This window comes from Thunnus maccoyii, chromosome 18 (assembly GCF_910596095.1).
Source record: "Thunnus maccoyii chromosome 18, fThuMac1.1, whole genome shotgun sequence".
NCBI classification, from domain to species: Eukaryota; Metazoa; Chordata; class Actinopteri; order Scombriformes; family Scombridae; genus Thunnus; species Thunnus maccoyii.
The window spans coordinates 19,305,194-19,319,482 of record NC_056550.1 but is presented as its reverse complement, the minus strand read 5'-3'; the positions used below and the strand labels follow the sequence as shown (position 1 = coordinate 19,319,482).

General features: G+C 43.0%; 1 protein-coding gene across 4 annotated transcripts in view; it reads right to left on the bottom strand.

The window, feature by feature from the left end:
* Nucleotides 1–4,828, bottom strand: part of LOC121883573 (dedicator of cytokinesis protein 7-like) — a 28,865-nt gene extending 24,037 nt beyond the window's left edge. For 2 of the 4 annotated variants that reach the window (XM_042391887.1, XM_042391888.1), the window contains exons 1-5: nucleotides 4,279–4,792; nucleotides 2,045–2,132; nucleotides 738–916; nucleotides 452–520; nucleotides 173–299 (exon numbers count right to left, since the gene is read on the bottom strand). In XM_042391887.1, coding sequence (XP_042247821.1) covers nucleotides 173–299; nucleotides 452–520; nucleotides 738–916; nucleotides 2,045–2,132; nucleotides 4,279–4,328 — 513 coding nt within the window. In that variant the 5' untranslated portion in view covers nucleotides 4,329–4,792. Of the gene's footprint in view, nucleotides 1–172; nucleotides 300–451; nucleotides 521–737; nucleotides 917–2,044; nucleotides 2,133–4,278 lie in introns of all 4 variants that reach the window. The other 2 variants (XM_042391890.1, XM_042391889.1) reach the window with 2 other exon arrangements.
* Nucleotides 4,829–14,289: the final 9,461 nt, after the last annotated feature.

Here is a 14,289-nt window from a genome sequence, read left to right as displayed (position 1 = left end):
TCCAGGTATTAAATGATGGGAGTTTCAGAAGCACGATAATACCTCTAACCTTTCTATTCCTGGCAACACTGCATGTACAGTAGATCAATAAAATCTGTTTAATTAACCTAAAATGACTGAATGGTCATTCGGTGTTGTAAGATAACGAGCCCTTTCAACCATCACGAGCTACCTGATCATCCTGGCGCTCGGCGGCAGCAGCCTCGTCCAGTTCAAAGGTCTGTTTGACCAGCCCTCGCTGCCTCTCTCTCTGTCGCTCAGAGTTCTGAGGGGTGTATGTGGTGCTGTAGCGCTGATACCTACAGAAAAAAAAGAACAAGTTACCCCAGTAATAATGTAAATGTCAATCACATGAACATTGAACAGGGAAAAGAGGTGCACGCTATTAAAAAAATAGATGAAACATGTACTGTAGGTTAATTCAACTGGTACCACAACTGACACCACTTACTTTCTTTGAATGACAAGCCAGTCATCTGTGTAGACTGCCAAGGCATCTCTCACTCTGGGATCCAGTGCACTACATAGGAAAACACATTAATAATTGAGCAAAGCATGCCTTTAATATTTATGTTCATTCAGTGTCACAGAAAGAAAGGCTTTGTTCTTCTCTGTGGTGAAGTTTGTCCTCTATTACAGTAATATTAATCCTCTGTGTGTGTGGTACTGTCAAGAGCATAGTGAGATATGTGTTTTACAGTATGAGGGTTGTGTTGGCCATTAGCAGCTGGACTTACTCCTCCTCCTCGGGCAGTGGGGGCTCCAGTGTAGTACACTCTTTGTCCAGCTGGAGGAGCTCCAGGTCATCCTGGGGAAACTCTATGAGCTGTCTGAGGAGGCCGGGCTCCACCCCAGGAGCATGACTGCTCACATACTCCTCAAAGTCCACTGGCTCAACTACTTCCGTCAGAGGCAACTGTCAATCAACATTAGATCATTATGTAGCAACTCTGACATGGCCATAATGACAGATCTTAATCTGATCAGTAGGATCAACAGGACTCGCAAGGTGCAGAAGAGAGAGTTGACAGGAAGCCTGTAGGATAGACCAATATAGGACTTCTGATATTGATAAACTGATCAAAAATACAGAACATGGATGTTAATAAAACAGAGATGTAGTTATGTCAACACTACTACTACTTATTTTACAACCATGTGAATATACATATGCATCACAGAAAATGATTCGTTTCTGTTAAGTTATTAAAAGGTCAGACACTTATAACTCATAGTGCCACAAAATGTGATCACTTGACAAAAATGTTCTGTAAATTTGTTGACAAGATACAAAAGAATAGGATTAATGTTGTCCTTCAGTGGTGTGTTCAGCATAACATGTCGTTTTCAGTTCTCAGTTTTTGAAGAAACGCTTACTTTCCTTTGATTGCCTTACAGCCAAAAAAAAAAAAAAGAAAGAAAAGGAAAGGAAAGCTGGACACTCATAACTCTGACACATTTATTTCAACATTTCAAACTGCCTTTTTCAGCATTTGTACAGCTAAACCAACATCTAATACAACCCCTACCCCAAACATTTATATAAAATATGGTTTATCAAATTATCTCATCAATATTAACCTAAAACCTAATTTAGTTAATCTCCTTTGTCCTTATGGAGCACATCTAAACTTCAATGAATAAACCATGTCTGGTTTCTTTGGGGTTTCTGGATCACAGTTCAGAGAGTATCTGTATTAATTAAAAACTTTGCCGTTGTCCTTGTACCCTGACAAAAAGATATTTCCCATAACACAGCATCTTACATAACTACCCTTACTCTTACTGTTTTGGGAGAGCATCCATGCAGAACCTTTGCCTTGCTGTCAAACAATGTAGGTGAACGAAAGCAGGTACTGTATATGTTTAAAACCACCTCATTTCACACTTAGTGTCTGTACTAATTCATGAGTCATTCCCTGCAATTAAACTTAAATGCAAGTTACACCCAACAACCTCTGACCTCGCTAATTAGTAAGCCTCAAAACCTGCTGGCTTGAAACTCCAGCGAGTTAAACACAGGGTGACACACAGGGTGACTCACAGGGTGGTGTATGCCTCCTCTTTTCTTGGACAGCTGAGGAGAGCCATAGTCTCTGGACACTTGTTTCCTGACCTCTGCAGCAACAGTCCTGAGTAAGAGAAAAATACAAAAGGTCAGTTAAACATATGAACAGACGATTGCTAAATTAGTCCTAGACGTGACAATTATATGAAAAGTAATTATAACAATCATTTTAATGGACAAGATGGATGATATTCAAGATAGAGAACATATAAAGTAGCTGTTTTGATTTGTGTTGATCCACAAAACTAAAATTATCAAGGAAATGTTTGAATGCTCCACCAAAGTATAGATCCCAGAGCTAAAATCCCTACAAAAGAGACTAAGCCTAATTGCTTCATCATCATAATACAAGAAAAACTCTTTTTCATTTCTTCAATCAGAGTGATGCCCATTTAAATGTACCAGATTCCGCATCTAAAACTGTGCTACCATCTGCACTGCATGTTTCAATTCAAAGTTTCAGAGACATGTCCTACATTATCTGCAAGCCCTCTTCCCATCACAGAGTTTTCAGCTACTGATGCTAGTAGCAATGCTGAAGGCCAGCAGCTGTTCTGAATGGAGACTCAAGCAGATCTCACAAAGAGGTGGCGAGTGGGCTCCAGGGAGCGGGCACGGAGCCAGAGCTCTGTCCCTGGCCTTTATGGACTAACGGCAAATGTGAGGCTTAAAGAGAGACAAAGCCAGAAAAAAAAAAAAAAAAAAACAATCCTCTGACAGAGAAAGCAAGCAGCTGCTCCTCTACAACCACAAAATGTCTGTTTCTTTCATATACACAGCTGCAAAGGCTTCAACGTTTCCCAAACCTCGGCCCTCATGATTACATAGCAATGGTTCATACTGTCATTCCATCAATAAACAAGGCAGAGAACAAGACCTCTACTCCCTTCTCCAAGATGTAGCTATGCGTTTTACCTTCCTGATGATGACATGACCTTCTTGGAAATCAGCCTTTTTTGCATGTTTAACTTTTATGAGCCAACCCTATATCCTCAAAAGACGTGGAAACAGTTTCTGCAGTTCTGTGCACCTCCATTTAAAACAGGAAAAAGGAAAGCTAACGGCTGCAAGAGCAATAGCCAGAACACCCCTTCCCACCCTTTCCTGCATCCGGCACTAAACAATGGTCTGGGTTCCCACTAAGGAGAGGACAGACAAGACTTGGAGAATGCAGTGGGAGACAGTTCAATGAAGCCAATACCTCTTCTGCTTATGTTACTGATGATTAGCGGGCATATTAACAAAGTGGAAAGCCACCAATAGTACAAGACCCTATTAAAAGTCAACCATGTGATGATTTCAGCAAAGTTTTCTCTGAGGTGAGAAAATATCCACTTGCAGGTCGATGATAAGAATCTGTCATCCTGTTTGTTTTCTCACAGGCTCCTGGAGGAGTGATCTGGTGTTGCAAGGCTAAGCTGTGTCTTGAAACAGACAATACAATTAGGCTTGAAGATAAGGTGATTTGCTGCAGTGTAAAGCAACAGGTAAAACCCTGAATCAAAAAACAAGATTAAGTCCTTTTTACAAGAAGGTCTACTGCAGAAAATAGGGTCACGGTCACTTAGCTGCAAATATTTTCACACACACACACATAAACACACACCAGTGTTATCAAAGCATGTTATTCAATGAGCCAGATGACAGATATATGAAGTGCTGTAATGACTTCACCTGGAATCTGACCAGTGTTTACTCAGAGTAACGAGAACTACCTGATTTATAGTTAATACCTTACTTTATACAGAGAAGGAGAACCAGTTCACAACATGTGGAAACAGGTAATAATGTTGCTAGGCGTTCACAACATAAAAGAACAAAACATCTTAATGTCACCATTTCGATGGTTTCAATCATTTCGATCGGTATTAGCTTAACACGTTTAAATACTACTTAGCAAATGACATATTACCACAGTAGATTAACTAGCTTGACACTCAAGTAGCTCAGTCATTGTTGACAATGCTCTCACGATGCTACAATATATAGAAAACAGGTTTCTAAACTCTTCAAAGTGTCAGAGACCGTCAATAAGACCGCAAACTACTTAGATATATCTTTATTTTGTTGCAATACGGTGCAGTTGTGATTATACTAACCGGTTTATGGTAAGCGAAACCTTACAAACCCTAGCATACAGGCTATCTGTGCCGTCTGTCCGGCAGGTCACTCTCACGCACTATTCTAGCCGTTAAACAACAACTTCTCACCGGTTGATTTTATGAGCAAACGCCCTCCTTTCGCTCGCTGTAGATGTCATTATTCGTCCCCATGTAAAGAAACTCTTCGAAGTCAAACTGTAAAAAAAACTGCTCCCCTCCCGCTGTGTTTTTGGCTCTGTCTCGTCCTGTGTTGAGATGAGGAGCTTCCTTCTCCACGCTGGGACCGGCGGGCAGGGATCCCTCCCTCCCTCCCTCCTTGTTCCTCCTCCTGGCGGCAGGGAGCTGAACCGTGGCTGTTAGCGTCAAGTCACCCGCAATGGATGCTCCAAATCCGGTAAAACGTCCAAATAAAACCCCAGTTTCTTTTCTCACATATCTTTTTTGCAAACACACGCAGCTATCCAACACTAGTTTTGTAGCTTCTCGTCCACAGTGTCTTTCTTTTAAGAGAGCTGCAGTCATTTCCAATAAGGATACTGACGCATTTCAATTTCACATCACCTTGGAAAGCACCTTTTTCAACTTCCGGTCTTGTTATTTTTCCCAGCAAGGTTGACCAGTTTGTGCTAGGTGTCTATATCCACCATCTGTTCATGCAGAAATCTCACCTGACCGGTTTTGGAGCGACCTGATAATGGCGCATATCCACCACAGTTTAAGGTTTCACTGGTTTCATTTCTGTATAAAATTTAGGAAGCAAGCCAAAGAAGTTTCAAGCACGACTTTACTCCAAAACAATGCCCTGATTTAGAAACACAGCAGTACTTACACATTAAACCAAATAGCATTAAATGTCACTTTAGAGTGGAACATAATTTAATATTTCTTTGAAGGAAGGTCCTATTGTTGATGCAAAGTTTAATCTTATTAGGGGGAAAAAATGCTCAACAGCATCATCTAGAGGGCTGCTTGCTCTATATAATTTCTCCGCAAACCAACAAAGCGTGCTATACCGAGACTACACCAGAGGGTGGGGGTGTTTACCATAATTAGAGAAGAAAGAAAGCCTTGCCTCATCGGTGATTGTTTAAGATTCAGTCCTCAAATTTGACCTCTACAAGGAGATGTGATATAGCTACATCTTTGTTTACTGCACTGCTATCTAACAATGACTGAGAGTCAGGTTAGTGAGCCAATTAATTAAAAAAAAGCAAAAATATTTTACAGTTCTCAAAAAAGCAGCTATTAAAGGATGCTACAGATTCTTTAAGGTGGATAAAACAAGTGTGTCAGAAACTGTGGATTTCACAGGGCCTCTCTCTGTCCTGCTTGAGCAAATGAGGAATGAAGTTATCAATGACTCTTCCCACTAATGGAGGACTTGTCAGTTTATTGTGATGGCAGGTCTACATCTCCCTCCTCTCTGCCTGCAATCACTCCATACCCCCATGCCTACTATGAAGAATTAATATAGCCATGCTCGCTGCTGCAGCCCTCCCCCCCAACCGCTCTCTCCTTCTACCCCACTGTCGTCCTATTCAGCACCCTGGAGAGCTGCTGCAGGTACTCTGGCTGTCCTCTGTGAGACGGCTGATGAACGGCATGAATTGTATAGGAGAGATGTGAAAAATGAAGAGAGGGGGGAGACGAAGGTAAAATTAACCTTGCATGACAGAGGCTTGGCTGTAGCCGAGCAAGGACAGACGTCTCGCGGATGTATGTTTATGCATGGAGCAGCAGTCAGAGCTCGCAGCAGGCATGACTCTGGCCCATAGACGCTGCTAATGAAAATAAATGAAGCTCACATTCTCCATCTCTCCTCTATACAGGCACGCTTCCACCACAATGCCTAAACTCATCTTTCTTTCACTGCTGCTCTGAGACTCAGCAAATTCAAATTTATTGCACAATGGTGCTTACCATAATTGATTTATTTATTAATAAAATAAAAAAATGTTCTTCTCCCAGCATTCATATGTACAATCCTCACATATGAAAAACATTTCTGAATCTTTACCATAAACATTTCAATATAAAATTACTACTTTGGTGGATATACTGTGTTTGTGTGACATTGCAGCGTCCTTGCATAGTTGGAAACCCCACCTACTATAAGAGGGCTGAACCCATGCCTGCTTTATCCTTCTGTCCGCACCTTCCCTGCCTGCTTCCTTGCCTTTCTGTTCATGGAAGGCTTTCAATTCCTAGATCGGCACTATTGTTTGAGTGCCCAGCCCCCACGGCAGCAAGAGCCCCCATCACCACCACCATCACTGCTGTGTTACCAAAGAACAAAAGAGAGAGTGTCAGACACCACCCACTAGATCTCTTTCACACCAGAGCCCCCACCTCAGTTCCAGATGGGGTTGCCTTTTTTCAGGGTTTCTCTCAACCCCAAGAGTCCTCCAAAATGGAAGCCCCCCTCCCCCTGGAGCCCACTACTCAGCTGCCCGTCATCCACCTGCTCCGCCGCCACGCGCCCGTGGCCAGGGCACATCCCCTCTATATCCCACTCCACCAGGGAGTCCTATTAAAATCATTAACCACTTTTTACTGGGTGTCTGCTTCCAGGATTACTCTACCAGCAGTAAAAACTTTAACAACATTAATGCCTAAAAAGGAAGAACACACAATCGATTTTTTAAATTGAAAGGAAAAACAATTATGGGGAGAAAAAATACACATGCAATAAGAAAGAAAGATTGAGGATGATGATTTTCTGAGGAAGTTTGCATGATATAAAATTTTAATAGTACAAAAATGAGTACATAGATCATTTTGCTTGCTCAGCTGCTCTTAAAAAAAGGATGGAGGAATTACACCAGACTGATTACTATGATCAATAATGCTAATTCTAATCTACATCCCCTGGTGGCGGTGTCATATACAAGGGGCAGGCAGATGCTCATTTGTTTGTTACTCTCAAAGCCTCAACATGTAGCATCTTCAGGAGAATCTCTGCCTCAACCTCCACCCTTGTCTTGACCTTTCCCCTCCAGGGACAGAGAGTGAGGTGTAGCAACAGGACACATCTGCTACAAGACAGCTGTTAAGTCTCCTAATGTTTATCCTACAGTCGTGGGTGGGGGGGAGATAAAGGTAATCATTGCAGAATCACTCAAAAATTTACTGAATTACTCTAGATTACACAAACCTCTTGGTATTTACCCCTCCACCGGCCTTGACAGAATGCATTGAGCTTATCAGACAGAAGAAAAATGAGTTGTAGGTCTTTGCTTATTCAAGAATAAACTGTAAAGAATGAATTGAATGTATCTTGGGAAGAAACACATAAGTCTTAGCCACCAGCATGAGCAGCCGCACTTTCTCCTCTGCCTACATTACATGCATGGATGCATGCTATGCTGTCAGTCACTAACCAAGATTTATGGAAATATTCCTTTCCAGCTCCACTCAGTGCAGTACACACAGCGCACTGCTATTAGTGTGCCTCATGTTTAAATATATGCAGATGTATGCATATAATGTGTTTATGAGTTCTTTACAGTACTCACTTTAGACTTTTTGCAGGTTCTCAGCTGCAGGAAATGACTAAACCCCCATCACCATTACTACCACCCCCATCCAACCACCATCTTCCAGTCCCTAAGGGTTCAAGCACCCAAATCAATTGAAAGAAAGAAGAGTGCACTGTGGTCCTCCCCCTACATCTGTCAGGGAGGGAAAGCAGGAGGGGCCGCACTCACGGGCCTAAAGGGGAACAATATCACTCCATCTGTCACAAACCGTTTCATCTCTGATGGGATGAAATATAGCTCACAAACACATCTACCTCTATATCATCTATGTGTATTAGCTTACTGGTGCCCAAGCCTCCACCAATTCCCACAAGCATACGCAGTGGCTTTTTGTCTCATATTACCTTCCTCCCACCAGCCAGCACTCTCCAACCACCTTGCAAATTATGCTTTTAAGCCAAACAGCATGTTAAAAGAAATTATTCCACTTTACACAGTGAACCAGTTAATGAAAATGGAAGACTACCAAGTAACGAAATTTGCATGTAAAAAGTTCCAGAATTAATGTATAGAGCAGCGAACCTGAAAGCTTACTGAAAGAAAAGGCACATATTGTATTTGGAGGAAATACTGAAAAAAAAAGTAAGATGCAATCTGCTAATAACCAGAGAGCTCTTTCATATTCAAATGGTACTGCTGCTGTGTTTGGAGGATGGGTGTGGCCGGTTGATTTTTCTTGCCTTCTGAGCTGTCGCGGCTTTGTGACGTCCCGGATCCCATTTGCTCTATCAAATTATGCTATCGGACCGGTCACTGTTCAGTGCCGAAGACAAAATGACAACCCCAACAATACCTATCAAAGTCCACAGTGCTGCTACACTGATCTCTGACAAAACAAGGTAGCCCAGTGATCCGGTAAGCTGTAAGAACAGCACAAAATGGCCTGACTGTTTACTGGAGGGAGGAACGAAAAAAAAATCCCCATATTCCCAAGAGCCATCATGCATCTCTCTCAGCAGCAGGTAGAGCTGCAATCTCAGTCATTCATATTTAATTCCACAAGAGTTTCCGGCCAGACTAATGTGCTATTGATTTCAAGTCTCCTATTACTGAAACGGGGGAGGGCCATGAGGGGGAGAGAGCTGGACTATAGGGAGTGAGAGCAAGAGATTGAAAGAGGAGAGAAGGAATAAGGAAGATGGAGGGAGAGGAAATAGATTGCAATGGCTACACCAGCTTGTCTTTCTGGGAAACATTATCATATTCCAGTTGGACAGCTTGTCTATCTGGTAATCTACTTTCTCTCTGTCAAGTAAACACAGAACAAATTCTACATGGAAGCGCCATGAGAATATTTAAGGCTGAGGCAGGAAATGTGTTTTATATTATTTATTGTTTATTAAAAGTTAGGGCATTTACACAGTTCATGAAGCTAAAAACAGCTCAGCTAAACAGGAACAGACATTCTTGCGCCTCTTCTATTCGTTTTGTGGCTGTCACTTACGTTCAGGCAGAAAGAAAGCGGCATGAAAAGGGGTGAGAGAAAAACAAAGAGAATGTCTAAGAGCTTTGTGTATTTAAGGTCTCTCCCTAGATACCAGCTCAGACAGGACAAAATGAAAGATTAATAACCATGGCTTTATATTTAAAAAGGTAAAGTAAAACATGGTTAGTCCTGCTTCAGCCAACCCCACAGCCAGAGGCACATTTAAGGACACACTCATGAACATCTACTGGTGGCACAGATAACACTATGATTAACATGTGTTTATATGCATGTGCGTATACTGTATGTGTTTTCTCCTTTAATCAAAAAATGAGTGTGGAACACCCATATTGCCTCAAAATGTTAAACATAACGTTTTGCACAAAATACATACAAACAAAAGACAGATAACTGTATACAAAGAATTTAACAGGCACATGGAAAGCAGAATATAATCCATAAATAAAAAGATGACAAGAGCGTCTACTTCCTCCCACCAGCCCGTCTACTCTAATAATAGCCCAGAGACAACACATCCAGACAGACAGAGAGAGAGAAAGATATAGAGAAAAACATGGGAGAGAGACAGAGAGAAAGTGCAAGAGTGAACCCATGAGGGAGACCACAAGAAAACTGCCAAATAATACATAAAGGGTTGAATTAGGCCAGTTGCCATTATCAACAAATGTCCTTTTAAAAAGAGGCTAATTTAATTTTGGATCCTTTCCTGAAAGCAATAACTGCTTCACTGCTGCTGCCACAAAACCCTGATTTGCCAAGAGCCAGGCCTAGTGGAGAGACCACTGAATTAACCAGACCTGAGGCTGAATCATCCTACCCATCCCCCAGATACACTGTCATAGTGTCACTCTCTCATTCTCCCTCTCTCTCCCCCTCTCGCTGTCTGTCTCTCTCTCTCTCGCACACAAGGCCACTACCTTACCGCAGGGCAATGGCAACAGGCATTCATTTTTGACGTAATACTATAAGAATAATAGAGAAGAGAAATAGAAAAGGCTAGGCTAAGGAATTCAGACCTAAAGGGTTTTTAAGGTTTACAAAGTTAAGTATTATTATATATTTACTATCCAGATTTCAAATACAATAAATGAATTAGAAATTCACACACAAATCGCATTTTGTTGTTATGATAGTGTTGTACTGATAAAATTGCATAGTTATAATTTAAGATGCCATTTCAAGAGTATGCATTTCTCAGCTCTTTCTGTATTCGCTATAATAACTGTACAGTTAGCAGTGCTTGGTATATTTCCTCTGTGGGTGATGAACTTCAAAATCAGTGAACTAATTTTGTAAATGCTTAGAGTTCATCCCTCTGGCACCAAGGAGCATTCCACAATATGCCAAGAGAAAAGGACGATTGCAAGAAGACTCCTAATCACCACTAGTGGAGGAACCCTTAACAATAAGAAAATAATCAGTAGAATAACAAAAAGGCTTTTAAGCAAAACCAATGCTTGATCCTTTGATTCAGTAATGTACAATAGGCGCTTCAAATGTCCTCTTACCCACATGGAGGATTCAGCTGCTGTGCTACTAACCAGGGCTCTAATGAGGGGCCACAATTAAGCCCATTTATTCACATTAAGTGTGAACTGTAAGTGGGGCTGCAGTCAGTTGACGGACCTGGGTGCCTTTGTGTTACAAGAGCTGCTTTTATTCAGCCAACAAAGATGGAAAAAACACAAGCACCTAATGACCGAACCTCGTCGCCTCTTCTCAGACGTCCATACACACCGGCAGAGACACACACGTGCGCGTGCACACGTATAGACACGCATTCTTTCTCCCTCCCTAACAAACTGACTCAAAGGCTCCAGCGCATCCAGGCTGAGTTGAGTCACTGCTTGACAGAACGGTGGGGGCGGGTTTAAGACAGACTGACAGTGGGGCTCCATCTCTATCCTCTTATTAACGCTTAACGAGTGCTTTCCTCATGCAATATTCATCTCCACTAATATCATCCAAGCTCAGAGCCGAGCTTGCTACTTATGTAAGGCAATTATGTAAAATATCAGACAGGGCCCATGTTCAGAATCTGACTGGAAGAGAGCTGCAGGACAATGACAGAAAAGAAGAAACGGGTATACAAGAGTGATGGAGAAGGAAGGGACTGTAACATGGGGGAAACAATAAGAGAATACAGCAGAGTGAAAATAGTGACTTGTATGTCCCGTGCTATATCTTCATCTGAGTATAGACAAACATCCATCCACGGATCCATCGAAGGCAAGTGGTCAATGTCAATAATGCAAACAATTTCCTCCCTTGCATCATCTCTCCTTAAAGCCAGAGACATCTGAGGACTCCTCAAGGTCAGCTGGGGAGAGCACAGCTGAAGGAGCGACTGTTTTTGCAGGAGGCCTCACATCAGCACCACTTGTCCACTCGTCAACACACAAAAAAAAAAACCACACAGGAGGCATTATTTCTATACAAAGCACATCTCCGCTTCACCGTCTCACTCCCACACATGAACAGCAACCTTACACTCGTACACAAATAAACAAACAAACATACACTGATTTACGCATGCACACTCACCCCCCCACCCCCCCACCCCCAGGTCAAGGCCCTATGGGGGTCTGCACAGAAATAGGTCATTTGTCACACATGATGTCCCGGGGCAGGGGATGCATTATAGATGAGCCCAAACAGCATGTCTCAGTGAGCACTCACCACACAGCTAGGGACACAGGAGGGAGCAGCAGGAGGTGGGCAGAGAGGGACGAGAACTCCTCAGGAAGGGGATACTGGGATGTCGTAAAGTAAAGACAAAAAAAAAAAAAAATCACTGCTGGCTACATTTCTGCCCATAGAGCAAAGAAAGGGTCATCATTCACCACACAGCCCTGATCGGAGCCACAACTGCACCTTTTTCAACTTTACACAGAAGAGACATGAATTAATTCAGAGGGTATCTAATTTGTTATTCTCATATCTGCACCTGACCCTATAGCTAGCCATCTGCCTTGCATATGAGAGGTCCAGAAATCATCCACTCATTAGCCTTATTTTGGATTTAATGCTTTGTTTCTAGCCACTATTCACACACAATTATGGCATATTTTGTGTCTTTTTCCCCCATTTCTTTAACGCCATGATTATCAGCTAAGAATGTGGACTCCGAAAGTCTGCCGACTCTATACTCCAAATTGCTTTTATTCGCAAAGACAAAGGCCTAAAGAGCGAAGTTGTTTGCTATGGTTTCAAATAGGCCTAAATGGAGAATGAGAGAAAAAGGAAGGGGTTGTGCTGAGGGAGAAGTGAGTGCAAAGTGTGGGGAATGAGAGAGACAAGTCTGCTGTCTTCTGCTGCACCCATCTGTTCTGAAAGTGCAGGTGGAGTCCTATTCACTCCGCTCTGCGTGTGTGTGTGAAGAGGGGGGCAGGAAGAAAGGAAGGGCAGCAAGAAAGAGGGAGTGGAGAGATGGAAGGGCAGGGATGGAAGAGGGAGGGGAGGATGGGGTGGGGGTGGGGGGTGGGGATGGGGTGGGGGGGGGGCTCTTGGTGATCTCTCCTGAAGGGGATAATGGGAGAGGAGCGCATTGCAATGGCTGCCATGTAGTACCCTCCCTGCACAATTAGCCAATCAGCAGCGCGCTCTGCCAGCCAGGAGGACGCATAAAAGAAGAACATTGCAGCAGAGGCACAGAAGGAGACTGCGAGAGGAGCAGGGAATTATACACACAAAAACAGCAGAACCAGAACACCCTCCCCTGGACACACCCTGCTGAGGATCACTGCTTCTCTTTTTTTCTGAACCATCGCCCACGCCACTCGGAGAGAACGCTCTCCCTCATCATCATCCAGTAGAAAACCCCTTTCTCCTCATTTTCATCCTAAAGAGGACACCTACAATCTCAAAGGGCTGAGATCCCCTGTCGAAGATTGTATTTTTTTTCCTTTTTTTCTTTTTTTTTCTTTTAATTTGGACTCCTGACAGAACAGAAGGGCCATATATATTAAAGGCCGAAGAGCATATAGAGCCTCAGACTTCAGCTTCAAGACCAGTGCAAAGAAGGACCTAGATTTCTTTCATTGTACGTCAAGAATGGTTACTGTACGTATGTCTCTATTTCTCTTATATTTGTAAAGGGGATGTTATACCTGCATGCCTACATTGTATCTCAGTCCATTTGTATTTTATTTGTTATGCACTGCAATACATGCACACATGTGATTTAGCCATACACAGATTCATTTCACATCTTTCTTACTGATATATGTCTAGTGCAGTTTGTTTTAAATAGAGCTCCATGGCTATGCCAACATGCCAGAACATAGTGGAGCTTTGGGATTAGTGTCCTACGTTTTTATCCAATATGCATTGCTATATTATTATGATAAGATTAACGATCGATAGTGGCAATTAGCAGTCTCACACTGAGTGATGCGCCATGCAAGGCTGCGCTCCAGCCTGCAGTCATCCTCAGCGATGGATAAAGTCTTTATCCTTCCATTTTAGATAGCACAGCTTGTTTGTATCACAGCCGTTCCGACTACCTAAATGTCGCAGCTATGAATAGATTTCTTTAATGATGCAGGAGTCAGGATCTAGGAATTCCGCACGACGGTAGTGATGGAGAGGGAGAAAGACGATGAGGCGCAGGCTTCAGTGGGGTGGGGGGAGGACTGGCTTTCTTTGGCTGGTGCAACACAAGGATGCTGGAGACGGTTTTCTGAGACAAAACATGATGCCTCGGAGGCTGAGGGTCCATCCAACAAGGCAAAGGGAGGAAAAAAAAGGGTCGAGTCACTCCGGGAGGGGGAGGGGGGGGGGGGGGGGGGGAGGAGGAGGGAGATTACGCATCCATTGGTTTGCATTGAATCAGACAAAGTCCAAATTCCTCAGGGTTTCGTTGCGATGCAACCGAGTAAATGGGCTGGAAATCTCAGAGGCCGCGACAGTAAGGACGCGCACGGACATCTCCATTTTAAGCGCATTTCTTCCCAAGTATCACATCACATACGTTACAAGATGGCCATGCTTGCATCACGCTTGTCGGATAAAAGGAGATGTGAGCGGTGATAAATTAGCTTTGCTCTGTGCCGACGGCTGGATTGGGCGTGTCTCTGCTGGACTTGAGCACACCAAACGAGGGCCTGAAAGCCTCAAACGGCCTACTCCGCT